Genomic DNA, 15,508 nt, shown 5'->3' with positions numbered 1-15,508 from the left:
GGATGGAGGATTTAGGGCAGAGGCTGAGTCCTTCTTTTTCAGCTTCTCCTCTGTGGGTCTGGGTGGTGTTTTGCAACTGGAGAGAAAAATCCACATTGTGGGCCAGGGGTGTTTGGATATCGGGTTAAAAGTAAAAATAATTTAGGTGTCATTTCAGAATTGGACAGTTTATCCTCAAAAGGCCTTGGAATGAGTTAGAGACAGAGCCACTTTCCACTTTGTTAGCCAGAACTCTCAACCTGTGGACTGTGCTATAAATAAGAATTAATAAACATCTGAGCCCGAACACGAAACACCATCTCTCATGCAATTAATCCTGGCTCTAACAGAAGAAAAGAAGATTAAAAAAACCCCCCAGGATCGTGCAGGGAGGCAGCTGCTGACCTCCCGGGGCAGCTCCGGGAGGAAGTTCTCGTCCACGGCCAGGGTGCGCAGGTTGTGCAGGTACCCGATGGTGGAGGGCAGCGCCTCCAGCTCGTTACAGCTGCAGTCGAACTCCTCCAGCAGGGACAGGCTGCAACGGGAAACGCCGCGTGAGCTGGGGAAACCTGGGCACTGGGAACCCCTCCATGGCACTGGGAACCCCTCCACGGGCACTGGGAACTCCTCCATGGCACTGGGAACCCCTCCACGGGCACTGGGAACTCCTCCACGGGCACTGGGAACTCCTCGTGAGCTGTGGGGGCACTGGGAACTCCTCCGTGGGCACTGGGAACTCCTCCATGGCACTGGGAACCCCTCCATGGCACTGGGAACCCCTCCACGGGCACTGGGAACCCCTCCATGGGCACTGGGAACCCCTCCACGGGCACTGGGAACCCCTCCACGGGCACTGGGAACCCCTCCATGGCACTGGGAACCCCTCCATGGCACTGGGAACCCCTCCATGGGCACTGGGAACACCTTGTGAGCTGGGGAAACCCTCTATGGGCACTGGGAACTCCTCCATGGGCACTGGGAACCCCTCCACGGGCACTGGGAACTCCTCGTGAGCTGTGGGGGAAAACCTGGGCACTGGGAACCCCTCCATGGGCACTGGGAACTCCTCCATGGCACTGGGAACCCCTCCACGGGCACTGGGAACTCCTCCATGGGCACTGGGAACCCCTCCACGGGCACTGGGAACCCCTCCACGGGCACTGGGAACCCCTCCATGGGCACTGGGAACCCCTCCATGGGCACTGGGAATTCCAGAGCTCCCCTGCTGACAGGCACTGACCCCCAGAGTGTCCCAGGACTGACTCCCAAAAATCCTGCACTGACCCAAGGCAGTGGAACAGGCTCCCAAAATTGAGTGACAGCACTGGGATTGTGGGGGTGTAATTTGGATAGAAGGGTGTGATAGCACAGGGTGCAAAACTTGCAGTTTAAGGTTCTAAAATACAGTAATATATATATCTAGAGGTTTTAAAATATAGTAATATATATCTAAACTATATATATCTATATAAACATAGATATCTAAATATCTATCTATAAAAATATATAATATCTATACATGTTATATAGAGAATATTTACAATATATAATATATATTTATAATATATTTAAATATAATATATATTTATAAAGACTATATACAATATATAAATATTTATAATATACATATAAATTGTATATTATAAACATTTATAAATATTTATAATATGTAATATATAATATATAATATATAATGTACAATATACAGTATACAATATATAATATATAATATATATAACATCTATAGAAATATATATCTAGTAATATATATCTATGTATATAGTAATATATATTTAAAGTAATATCACATGGTAGAAAACTTAGAGGTTAAGATTCTAAGATACAGTAATATATATTACTGTATATAAAAATAAAAAGTAATATATAAAAGTAATATAAAAGTACTAAATACTAATATTTATATAAATATTAGTACTAATATAAATAGTACTAAATACTATATATTACTAAAGTAATATATATATAAAGGTTTTAAAATATAGTGATATATATATCTTAACTATATATATCTCTAAATATAGATATAATATCTATAGTAACATATATATCTAAATATAGTAATAGATATCTCTATATATCTATGTATATAGTGATATATCTATCTAAAAGTAATATCACATGGTAGAAAACTTAGAGTTTAAGGTTTTAAAATACAGTAATATTTATATCTAAAGCAAGATGGACATTTCAGGGCAGAGGTTTGTCTGCTTTTTCACCTTCTTCATGAGTCTAAGTAGTATTTTGTAATTAAAGTCCACATTGCAAGCCGCGAGTAGTGAGTGATTAAGTTAAAAGTGAAAATAATTTAAGTGTCATTTCTTGATTAGACAGTTCACCCTTAAAAGGCCTTACAAAATAAAAATGTACATCGCCATTTTTAGCTTGTTGGCATGAAGTGCTATAAAAATCACCATTTATAAAACTATAATATCGATAAAAATTAATAAACATCGAAGTCCAAGCAAAAAAAAAATCTCAAACATTTAATCCCAACTCTAAAAAAAAAAAAAAGAAAAAAAAAAAAAAAACCCCAAAAAAACCCCCCCCCAAAAAAAAAAAAAAAAAAAAAGAAAAAAAAAAAAGAAAAAAAAGGAAAAAAATAGAGAAAACCCCTGTAAGTTGGGGACTGGATTGTGGGAAACAAAAAGCAGAAAGCTCCCCTGGCAGTGCAGGTGTGAGGCTCAGAGGTAAACAGACACCAGGTTAAGGACACACAACCAGAATGTGGCTTTGTGCTGTGGAGGGGAGGAAAAACGTGTCAAACAAGATAATAGAGGAGTTCAGGCGAGCTCTGGGCTTTGTTTGTAGAAGAGGATAAAAATTCCTGAGCAGCAAAAACACAAACCAAGCTCCTGGTGTTAGATACAAGGTGTAGATTTAATGTTTGGTTTATGCATCTCAACAATTTGCTGTTGGTTACGAAACTTTGAAAGGCCTTGGAGCACCGAGAATTCTGGCAGCTGTTACAAAATGTGAGCTGTTGCTCGCAAATACGGATTATTGATTATTGATTATTGATTAAATGGCATCACAGCAGCAAAATCCTGATTGGGACAGGCCAGGGCAGGGCGGGAGCAGCCTGGGGGGTGGGAGGTGTGGGTGGGATCATTCCAGAGGATTCTGGAAGCTGCAGCCCCTCAGCAGAGCCAGGTGAGACCCCCCTGCAGAGCACCCCGAGTGCTTCCCTAATCCCAGCCCCTGGAATCCTCCTGGATGTTTTAGGAACTCTCCATCCCTGTGAGGCCACAGCCGGATCCTTCCAGGCTCCAAGCCCTGCCTGTTGCCATGGGAACAGATGGATTTATTTTTCCCCCCCCCAAATTCTTCTGCTTTTGCTGCCCTGCTCATCCAGATTGATTCACACCGAAATCTTTGGTTTTCCTCTTGGAAAATTGGATATATTTCACCTTCTTCCCCCTTGCACTGAAAAACCCCCAGGATTAAAAGTGGCACTCCAAATTTAAATGTCACAACCTGGGGGTTGGAAATTATTTCATCATTCAGTATATTTGTCTTATTTTATATCGTAAAACCCACACTCCTTGAGCAGAAGGGAAAAGGTATTTTAATCAGAAATGGTGAAACTGGGACTCACTTTCCGATGGCGTTGGGCAGGATTGTGAGCTGATTGTCATCCACTTTCAGAGTTGTCAGTCTCTTCAACAATCCTGCGGGAAGAAATTACGGATAAACAGCTCCCATGGAGGTTTCCTGGAATCCCAGAAGCAACGATTTGTAACCCTGAACAGCTCTGCCCTGGGTTTCAGGAAGTTTCACTCCAACTGGATTTATCCCTGCTAAAAGCCCTCTAAAAACCAATCCTGGCAGAAAACCACAGGACAAAAATCCTGGGAGTGATGGGGAGGTGTAGAAGAACGAGATGGAAAATAGGAGGGGACACCAGTAAGAGAGTCAAGAATTAACAGCGTTAATTAACAATCCACGTCGGAATCTGAGTAAATAGATGTAAAACTGAGGAATTTTACAGTTCCATGTTCAAAGGGAAAGGGAAAAGCAAATGTAAGGGCTCAGGACTGAAAGGAAATATCCCAGTGGACAGAGGGATGTCCCTGCAGCCACTCAGCTCCCAGAACTTCCACAGATCCCAAATAATCCAGGAACTCCATGCATGTAAAACAGTCAAAATAAAATTAAATTCACAGTTTGAATGATTTCCTTTGTATTTCCTTTTCCCACTGTGAATGAACAGCAATCCCATCATCGCTCCCGGGTGGATTTTTACATTTAAATCAAATTAATTCTGTCCTGCTTGGCTTCTTTTCCTTGAAAAGGAGGGAAGGTGGATCAAATCCTTCCAAAGCAGGGAATTCTGCTCCTGACTTTACAAAGTGGGATTGTCCAGACACCATTTTCTGCCTCCTCTGGGATTTAATGGCAGGCCTTGCTCCATCATTATAAAATCCCGTAATTCCAAAAAAAACCCCCAAAATTTTAAAAATATATTAAAAACTCTGTGAACTGGAGAGAAGCCCTGCTGGTTGCTCACCTATGGAATCTGGCAGCTGCTGCAGCATGTTGGATGAGAGGAGCAGATCCTCCAGCCCCTCGCAGCCCGAGATGTCCAGGTCGACCGTCTCGATCCTGTTTTTGGACACATCCAGGTACACGAGCTGTTTTAACTTCCCTATAGACTTAATAGCACGTGAGACAGAGTTACTTGAGCAGATAGAGCTGTTAATGAGAGCGTTAATTAGAGACAAACACACAAACCCAGCTGATCTGGGCTCATCCCAGCACCCCTCGCGTCGGGTCTCTCCCCGCGGCAGGGCCAGGGTGGGCTCAGCCTCAAAGGAGCAATAATTAACCCCCCCAGGTTAATTAATGTGCTCCAGATTCATTAAATCTGCTGGAATCTGGCATTCCTGGGCATGCAGCTGAGCTATTTCTCCATCTGGACACAGATCCAGGGGATATTCCCAGTCCCCACCTCCCACCAGGCAGGTGGAGCTTTTCTGTGTGGAGCCATCCCATGACTTGTATAATAACGAGTTAATTAATTAATTCATGGCTCTCTGCACCCCCCCAAGGGAATGCACGTGAATGTTCCCTGCCAGGAAAAGAGGCCACCAAACCACCCAATAACTCCCTAAAATAAATGTCCATACCCCAGGTAGCACTTGCAAGGAATTATTGTCCATCCACAGCTCCCTCAGATTCTGGATTTGTTCAAGAACCTCAGGCTGAGGAAAAGAATAAATAATTATAGGCAGCTAAATAAAGCAGTGTTCCTTGAGTTATGCAAAAATCAAGATTTTCTCCAAAAAAGTCAAGCTTCCCTCTTGACTTCCCTTTGGTTTTTACAACCCACCTCAGCCTGGCAGGTGCGTAAGGACAAGAGGGGAACATTCCCTTCCTGTAATGGAACCACTGCTGCTCCTCATGGAAATGGGAGAAATTTCAGAACCTTTGCAAGGGGAATGAGGCCAAAGGACACATCCTTGGGAGGTTTAGTGTGTGCAGCTGGCTCTGCTGGAGTCAGAGCACACAGCAGGTAATGAGCACGGAGAAAACCTGGAACTGCAGTCAAACCCTCTTCTGTTTTATCCTTCTCAGCACTGGCAGGGAGAGGAGCTAAAAACGGCAATTCCCAAACCCCTCCTCACTCCTTACAGCTGGGAAATGACAGAGTTACAGCTCCAGCTCACAGATATTCCCAGCTTTCCTCAGCAGTGCTTTCCTTCCCCACGAAATGCTTTCCACAGCAAACCAACACCTGGAATTTGCCTTTGTCCTCTCAAGTTGTGGAGATTTTTTTTTCACAGCCTGTCAGAACCTGGTATTAAATGTTCCATGAAATATTCCATGATATATTCCACGAATATTCCATTCCAGATCAGGGTCCAGCGTTTGGAAGCAGTGAAATTGCCCTGGAATTATCCCAGCACAGAAACAAATGGACCTTCAGACCCTAAGAGGGGCCTCGAGTGCTCTGGTCTGGAATTCTGCCTTTCCCAGAAGAAATCTGATTTTCCACTTGCCCAGGGAATTGCAGGAGAAGCTCCTGGTGCCCCATCAGATAAGAGCAAAGCTGTCAAACAGGAGAGCTCAGTCCTTGTTTTCCACATAATGAGTTCCTATTAAAAACTAGTGGTGAGCAGTTTAAAGATGATTTATTTTGCCTCTCTTAATTCCATTGAAATTCTGCTGTCTTGCAATGATTAAAACCACTGCTCGTTTCCAGGCTAAATTGATTAATGGTCATTTGATACTATTTATTCCTGTGCTGATTAATGTTTCTTTATCCCTCTGGAGGTCATTATGGATAATCATAATTTCCCCTCTCAACTTTAATTTGCTTTTGAATCCCTCTCATTAACAGACACCTTTCCTCAAGGCCTGCTCCTGGGCTGTACAGGGCACGCTTTGATGGGGAATTCCTTGGATTATAATTTCCCAGGGCTATGATTTTCCCATTGTTGTGGAGCACCACGGAATATCCCACATTATGGCACACCATGATCCAGGTGAGATCTCTGGATGGGTTGGTGTTAAAGGGCCATTAAAACCTGATTTATCTCTGGTAGAAATGCTCTGGTTCGGGGCTGTTTGGGGAATATTCTCATTTTCCACACAGGCTGCTACAGCTGGAATAGAGTGGAATGGGAATGGGAGTGGGAATGGGAGTGGGAATGGAATGGAATGGAATGGAATAGAATAGAATAGAATAGAATAGAATAGAATAGAATAGAATAGAATAGAAACAGGAATACAATAGGAATAGGATCAGGAACAGGGATAGGAACAGGGATAGGGATAGGGATAGGGATAGGGATAGGGATAGGGATAGGGATAGGGATAGGGATAGGGATAGGGATAGGGATAGGGATAGGGATAGGGATAGGGATAGGATCGAGAACAGGAACAGAACAGAAGAGAACCAGCTGGAAGGGTTTTACACTGACCACCCAGTCCAGCTCCCTGAACAATTCAGTCTGACCAAACCTTGAAGGATATTACTCAGGGAATTGTCCAAATGTCCCTCAATCCCCCTTCCCAGGAGCCTTTTCCAGGGTCTGACCACCCTCTCCATACAGAAAATCCTCCTGGGATCGAGTCTGAGCGGAAGACTCACAGGAATTTTGGCAAAAGTTACATTCTATTTTCTCTCTTTCCTTTTCCTCCTCTCCCTGCTCCCTTCCTGAGTTTCTCCCAAAGCCTTGCTGCTGCCTGCACACTCCTGAACCTCTGGAACTGGGAGGGAGAAGCCAAACTTGGCCAAGCTGCTGCCCCTGCTCTCCCAGTTCCAGGGATGTTCCAGGCTCTGGGATGTGCTCCTGGAGCCCGGGAGAGGAGCTGGGAGCTGCCTCTGCCCTCTGCCATTCCAGCCCGGACACTGCTGCTCTTGAGGGAGCACGGTTTGCATTCCAGGAGGGCACAGTCTGCCAGGCTGTGGGAATCCTGTTCCCAGCACAGTGGAGGAACAGGATGAGCTCATTTTGGCCGTGGCAGCCCCGTGCCCGCGGCTCCATCCTCCTGCAGGACGGGCACAGCAGTCCCAGGACTCCACAGAAATGAGGCTCTCCCACACCACCAACTCCCCCTGCCCCAATAAAAAGGAAATTTCTATGGAAAACCAAGTCAGGTTTTCAGAATCCACGAGAACAGGACCTTTAAATCCCCTTTTCCAGGTGGGAGTTAAACTAGAACCACTTTTCTGTGACATCCCTGCACATTCCCACTGCTCCTTGGCCTCTCAGCCCGTTTGGCTCCTGCCATTCCATTCCAGTTCCCACATTTTTGGAACAGCTGCCTGAAAAATGAGTTAAAACCTGGGAATTCTGGCCCCAGCAGGAGGATGGGACCACCCCTCCCCTGATCTATCCCTCGTGGGGTCACCGTGCTGCCAGGGGAATACACGGAATATTGTCCAGCTCTTTTCAAACACCACAATCCCAGCCACCCCCAGAAGAGACACTCTGAACTTGGGAAGGATTTAACTCCTCCAATTAAAATTCCAAGCAGCACTTGTGAAAAATTCGCTCTGTTTATCCACGCTGAAGATTTTAATTAAAAATCAGAGTTAAATCCTCTCTCTTCCTCCTGCACGGAATAAATGAGCAGCCTGGAACAGGGCAGGAGCTGCTCCATAAAACAGATGTAGAGACTTTGCCACAGCTTTTCAGCACCAGGTGACATTTCAAGGTTTGTTTGGAGGGGAATTATCTCAGTTTTAACTAAAGCTACAGGAACTATTCCCTCGCAGGGCTGTAATCCCTGCTCCTGTTCTTCCACAACTCCCACTGCCTGTGCTGGCAGCAGAGAGAATTCCCCAAAGATTTAAATCTCAGGGAAATGAATCCAGATCCTGGGACGAGTCAGGGACAGGAACCCCTTTGGGAGTCCAGAATCCCCTGCTGGAGTGACAGAATCCCAGACTTTGGGTTGGAGGGAAATGTGTCCCCTGCCCAAGGCCACGATCCCAAAAACCTTCCCAGAAAAAGTTGAACTCCCCATGGACAGAGCACCAACCCCCGGAATTCCCTCTGAAATCTGCATTTCTTACCAGCTCCGAGAACTCATTATTGCCCAGGTCGAGCCTCTCCAGCTGGGTCAGTTTGTGCATTGACCTGGAACAGAGCAGGAAGGACTGGAAATGAGATTTTGACCCACAAAACGTCAGCCAGGTTTGGGTGGGATAAAAATAAACCTGCACTGATGCTGTGATGGCAAAAAAAGAGTGGCCCCAGCTGGATGCTGATGCAAATTCCGACAATATATCCCATCCCTGAGACGTGAGCTGAGGTTATTGAACTCAAAGGCCAGCAACAGTTATTTTTGTATAGAAATTCATAAAATCTTGGTAGATTTTTCCATGTTTGTTCAGGGAAAATGCCCCATGTTATATCAATAAGTGACTGAAATTAAATATAACAGAAATTGTGGCTTTTTGAGAGAGATTTATGCCTTTGCTGTGGTTTTTTATAAACCACTAGAAAGCGTTTGGACTCTTGAGCCAGGTCCCCTGCTCTGAGGTTCAGATTTAATCAAGTTCAAAGTTAATAAATCAATTTTTGCCTTTGTTTCCATGAGCAAAACCAGAGCAGGGTTTTATCCTGAATAAAATTTATTCAGAATTTCTCCTGACAGACCAAAATGAACCAAACACCGCGCTGGGTTTGGGGGGGTGTGGTGAAAAAAGAGGATAAAAATAATGAAATCATCTGCCATGAACTGCAACAGGCAGTTCAGAGGCCTCCCGAGGTAATCAGATCCTAATCAAAAAATTAGCATAGCCTTAATTGCTGTGATCTAAAATATCAGCCACTTCATCTCTGCAGTTTGTGCCAGAGGTAAATGTGATTATTATTGAAAGGCTGGAAAGCAGAGCCCTGGTTTAGCATTCCAACCTGGCTGTGCTCAGGGCACTGCTGCCGTTTTATTGCCAGCAAAATTCACTTTTCCCTTGTGGAAACAGGGAAATAAACTCAAAAACACCCAGGAATTCGACCCCAGGGGAGCAGGAAAATCAACTCCACAGAAATAGGAAATAAACTATACAGAAATAGGAAACAAGCTCTTCAGAAATAGGAAATAAACTCCACAGGAAGGGGAAAATAAACTCCACAGAAACAGGGAAATAAAGCCCATGGAAATAGGAAATAAACCCCATAGAAACAGGGAATAAACTCCACAGAAACAGGAAATAAACTGCATAAAACCAGAAAATAAGCCCCATAGGAACAGGACAATGAACCCTACAAAACCAGGGGATCAAACTCCACTGAAATATATTCCAATATATTATTGTAACCAATATTTTAATTGTTACACACATTCTATATTATCCACATGATATATTTTAATATTTTAGATGTCTCTAGTCTAACTTTTTAACAATTAAATCCTGAAACTCTTCAGAGATGAAATACACTCAAATTGGTAAAACCTTTGTCTTTCACCCCAAATTCTTTTGAACACAACTTCAACAGCTTTGGGTTTTCTGCTGTAAATTCAGCTCCAAATGCAACTTTGAGCCATTCTCGGTGTCCCTTCCAGCCAAATAAACAATTCCAGGAGCTGAAATTGGTGTGGGGGCAGATTCATTTCAGGGGCTGGGCTCCATCAAAAGATGAAGCTCTGCCAATGCTCCCAATGGAAAATTGGATTTTTCCATTAGCTGCTGCTCTTTTTATCCCTCTCCTGTAATTACTTATATTTTTCTTATGGAAAGCTTCGTTCTGGTTTTTACGTGGGGCTGTTTTTTGGAGGTGGATCAGGAAGGGAGCAGTTTTATGAGTAATGCTCAGTTAAATATTCATTCCTTAAATGATGTCATGGGAGAATTCAGTGCTCACAGAAGTGGCAGCCCAGGGTTTCCCACAAATCTTGGTTGGGCTCCACTTGGAGTTTTCCCTCCACTCCCGAGTGACTCCATTCAGGGGATTTTGGGGGTGTAATTCCCACGAGGTTCTGAATAAAATGATTTTATTTTTTAATCATTTTTCAGCATGGAATGTGCTTTTTAAAAGGCTACAGAGGCACGGAGATCAGCAGAGAGACCACGGAAAACTTGTGAAAAATTAACATTTTAAACCATTCCCAGTCCATGAATTATAACTCACATGATACAAATCAGGGGTATTAATTACAATTCCTGCTAATCACATTAATGGCTTAATTTAACTTTCTCAAGTTCATGCAGGTTTGGCTTTGCTGCCTCATTTAGAAGCCATTTATCTGTAATTTTTATTGCCAACAAATTTCACTTTTCCCTTTTTTAGAGCAAGGAAATAAACCCCACAAAATGGAGGAAATACACCCCACAGAAACAGGAAAAAACCTGCAATAAAACAGGGAAATAACTGCACAAAACCAGGGAAATAAACCCCAAAGAAACAGGGGGAAAACTCCACAGGAAACGGGAAATAAATTCATTATCAATTTTTATTGTAAAGCCTTCAAATAACCAGGAAATTCCTCTGGTTTAGGCCACGGAGGAAATTCCTCAAATAACAAAATCATGGAATTGTGAAGGCTGGAAAAGCCCTCTGAGGTCACTGAGTCCAGCCACGGTCACCTCTAATCCATGTCCCCAAATGCCACATCCAAAAGGGTTTTTGTCACTTCCAGGGTTGAAGACTCCACCAGGTTATTAAATGAAGATCAAATTATAATATCCAATTAACTGGGTTATTTAACAGCATTTGGGATCTCAGTCTCCCCCGCCTTGAGGAGAAGCAGCCCAAGTTTCCCATAATAAAAACTGCCTAAAAATAACCCAAGTTTCATCAGGATATACAAGAGATTATGCTTATTAGAAACCTTTATATTTCCATGTTATTCCAACCCCTAAAGAATTCATCACACTTCCTGCTCTTCTGCACTAATTCAGCACGGAATGAGCAAACAGAAAGTCAAGAGAGACTGAAAATGCACTTTTAGCCCTGTTTTTTCCACTCATTTTGCCAGAGAACTGCAGAATATCTGATTTAAGGTGCTGGATATTCCCCAGGGATGAACCAGGTTCGATGGGAGTTAGGGAATATCTGATGATTCCAAGCTGGCTCCACCAGCTCAACCCAAAAACGGGAGAAAAGGAATTTGAGTTCCTTATTTCAGAGTCCTTTTGATTCCCCTCCTGCTGCAGCCTGGCCTGGGGGCAGCGAGAGCACGGATCAAACCCGGCTTCATTCCCAAATAAAACCTGGGAAACAAATTTGGGCTGGGATGGAGCCAAGATGAAAAGTGCCAGGACTCAAAAACAACCTGCATTTTCCTTGAGGAGTGGCTGGAAACGGGCAGGAACACCTGGAAAACTCCTGGAATATCCCTCTGGAATTACCAGGATTCATTCCTTAATTCCTCTGTGCCTGAGAGCCCCTGAATTTCAGAATTGCAATAATTGGGAGGGAGGGGTTTTACATTCTCCATTCCAAGGGAGGCTCTGCCTTTCCCTGGCAGAATCCTGATTTCCAAGCCAAGCCCGGGATGAGCCCGGGATAACGGGAATGGCACTGTTATTATCCGGGATAACGGGAATGGCACTGTTATTACCCAGGATAATGGGAATGGCACTGTTATTACCCGGGATAATGGGAATGGCACTGTTATTATCCGGGATAATGGGAATGGCACTGTTATTATCCAGATAACGGGAATGGCACTGTTATTACCCGGGATAACGGGAATGGCACTGTTATTATCCGGGATAACGGGAATGGCACTGTTATTACCCGGGATAATGGGAATGGCACTGTTATTATCCGGGATAATGGGAATGGCACTGTTATTATCCAGGATAACGGGAATGGCACTGTTATTACCCGGGATAATGGGAATGGCACTGTTATTATCTGGGATAACGGGAATGGCACTGTTATTACCCAGGATAATGGGAATGGCACTGTTATTATCCAGGATAATGGGAATGGCACTGTTATTATCCGGGATAACGGGAATGGCACTGTTATTATCCAGGATAACGGGAATGGCACTGTTATTACCCGGGATAACGGGAATGGCACTGTTATTACCCGGGATAACGGGAATGGCACTGTTATTATCCAGGATAATGGGAATGGCACTGTTATTACCTGGGATAACGGGAATGGCACTGTTATTATCCAGATAACGGGAATGGCACTGTTATTATCTGGGATAACGGGAATGGCACTGTTATTATCCGGGATAACGGGAATGGCACTGTTATTATCCAGATAATGGGAATGGCACTGTTATTATCCAGGATAACGGGAATGGCACTGTTATTATCCGGGATAATGGGAATGGCACTGTTATTATCTGGGATAACGGGAATGGCACTGTTATTACCCGGGATAACGGGAATGGCACTGGAATATTACCCAGGATAATGGGAATGGCACTGTTATTATCCAGGATAACGGGAATGGCACTGTTATTATCCGGGATAATGGGAATGGCACTGTTATTATCCGGGATAATGGGAATGGCACTGTTATTATCCGGGATAACGGGAATGGCACTGTTATTATCCGGGATAATGGGAATGGCACTGTTATTATCCGGGATAACGGGAATGGCACTGTTATTATCCGGGATAATGGGAATGGCACTGTTATTATCCGGGATAATGGGAATGGCACTGTTATTATCCGGGATAACGGGAATGGCACTGTTATTATCCAGATAACGGGAATGGCACTGTTATTATCTGGGATAATGGGAATGGCACTGTTATTATCCAGGATAACGGGAATGGCACTGTTATTACCCAGGATAACGGGAATGGCACTGTTATTATCCAGGATAACGGGAATGGCACTGTTATTATCCGGGATAATGGGAATGGCACTGTTATTATCCAGATAATGGGAATGGCACTGTTATTATCCGGGATAACGGGAATGGCACTGTTATTACCCGGGATAACGGGAATGGCACTGTTATTATCCAGGATAATGGGAATGGCACTGTTATTATCCGGGATAACGGGAATGGCACTGTTATTATCTGGGATAACGGGAATGGCACTGTTATTATCCAGGATAACGGGAATGGCACTGTTATTACCCAGGATAATGGGAATGGCACTGTTATTACCCGGGATAATGGGAATGGCACTGTTATTACCCGGGATAACGGGAATGGCACTGTTATTATCTGGGATAACGGGAATGGCACTGTTATTACCCGGGATAATGGGAATGGCACTGTTATTACCCAGGATAATGGGAATGGCACTGTTATTATCCGGGATAATGGGAATGGCACTGTTATTACCCGGGATAACGGGAATGGCACTGTTATTATCCGGGATAATGGGAATGGCACTGTTATTACCCGGGATAACGGGAATGGCACTGTTATTACCCGGGATAATGGGAATGGCACTGTTATTACCCGGGATAACGGGAATGGCACTGTTATTACCCGGGATAATGGGAATGGCACTGTTATTACCCAGGATAACGGGAATGGCACTGTTATTATCCAGGATAATGGGAATGGCACTGTTATTATCCAGATAATGGGAATGGCACTGTTATTACCCAGGATAACGGGAATGGCACTGTTATTACCCGGGATAACGGGAATGGCACTGGGAAATTCGGAGCACCAGCAGCCACTTCCCACAAAGCAGCAGAGCAGGGGAGGAGCGTGACCAAACCCGATCCCATCGGGGAATCCCACCGGGAATTCCGAGTGTGTTCAGCTCCAGGGGCTGGGAGGGGCCGGGATTTGGGATAATGAAGAACAAGAGGAATTGGGGAATTCTCCACGGTTCTCGATGTTCTCCCCTCCCACCACTTGGGGCCAGCCAGTGTTCCTCTGAAATTCAGCGTTCCTAATGAGATCTCAGCTCCTCCGGGATGAATCCCAGAATTCCCTGGAAAAGACCTGAAAACTCTGTGGAACCAGATGAGATTTAACTCCCAACCCAAACCTGCCTGGAATTCTGAGATTTTACAAAGAATAATGAAGTCAATTTTCCAGACAGCTTTGAAAATAGGAAAAACCTTTTTTCCCCAAAGCAAGACAATGGGAAAAGCCTTTTTCCTAAAGCAAGACAATGGGAAAAGCCTTTTTCCCTAAAGTAAAACAATGGGAAAAGCCTTTTTCCTAAAGCAAAACAATGGGAAAAGCCTTTTTCCCTAAAGTAAAACAATGGGAAAAGCCTTTTTTTCCTAAAGCAAAACAATGGGAAAAGCCTTTTTCCTAAAGTAAAACAATGGGAAAAGCCTTTTTTTCCCAAAGCAAAATAATGGGATGCATTTTCCAGCCTCTTCCCTGAGCAGCAAACAGATTTAACTCCCAAAAGCCTCAAGGGAAGCCTGGCAGTAGCAGCTGCTGATTCAAATATTGCCAATATTTAATAAGGTGGTGCCGGAGTAGTAAAGCTCGGGGTGTGTGAGTTCCCAAAGTCAGCCAGAGCTGCTATTTGAGGAAAACAGGGCACCAAAAACTCTGCAAATATTTGTAAACCCAAAGTGTGCAAACGCTTCCCGTCTCCATCAGAACCTCGGGAGAAAGTGGAGCAGCATCTCAAAAAATAGCAGGAGAAAGTGAAGCTTTTCCCTAAATTTATCCCCCCAGGACGGATTCTCAGCTGATTTAAATTGTCTCCTCCACTGACTTTAACACACTTCAAAAAAACCTGTGATTTTCACCAGGCAGCTCCCAAAAGTGGGATTTGGGAAGTGCTGGGGAGGGGAGGAATGTGGATTTTATGGCAGAGATGTTTGTGAGGCACAGGGAAGTTTTGGACCCTCGATTATCGGGTTCCTGGAAATTAAAATCAATTTTTCGCAGTAAATTCCTGTCAGGAGGGAGGTAAAGGATTGGCAGATCTGTAATCTCGGAATGATTTCCTGGAATTTCTGGATTATTCATTTCATTTCTCCCTTTGGAGCAAAGTCTTGGCTGCAGGAGGCACAAAAATTGTAACTCCAATTCCAATGAGAAACCTCAAATTTGCAGATTTACCCTCTGCAAAGCAGCCACTGTTACTGATAATGGCAAGAATCTTGTTTAATTCACTTGATTTTGTTTTAAAAACACAGAAAAT

General features: G+C 44.0%; 1 protein-coding gene across 1 annotated transcript in view; it reads right to left on the bottom strand.

Annotated features, from left to right (window-relative positions):
• LRRC7 (leucine rich repeat containing 7) overlaps positions 1-15,508 on the bottom strand; it is a 56,990-nt gene that overhangs the window by 29,393 nt on the left and 12,089 nt on the right. Inside the window, exons 6-10 of the mRNA XM_063406864.1 lie at positions 8,525-8,588; positions 5,127-5,201; positions 4,508-4,652; positions 3,596-3,668; positions 385-514 (exon numbers count right to left, since the gene is read on the bottom strand). Of these exons, the coding sequence (XP_063262934.1) occupies positions 385-514; positions 3,596-3,668; positions 4,508-4,652; positions 5,127-5,201; positions 8,525-8,588 (487 nt within the window). The remainder of the gene's footprint in view (positions 1-384; positions 515-3,595; positions 3,669-4,507; positions 4,653-5,126; positions 5,202-8,524; positions 8,589-15,508) is intronic.

This window comes from Prinia subflava, chromosome 10 (assembly GCF_021018805.1).
Source record: "Prinia subflava isolate CZ2003 ecotype Zambia chromosome 10, Cam_Psub_1.2, whole genome shotgun sequence".
In the NCBI taxonomy this organism is placed as follows: domain Eukaryota; kingdom Metazoa; phylum Chordata; class Aves; order Passeriformes; family Cisticolidae; genus Prinia; species Prinia subflava.
This window is presented reverse-complemented; position numbering and strand designations above follow the sequence as displayed.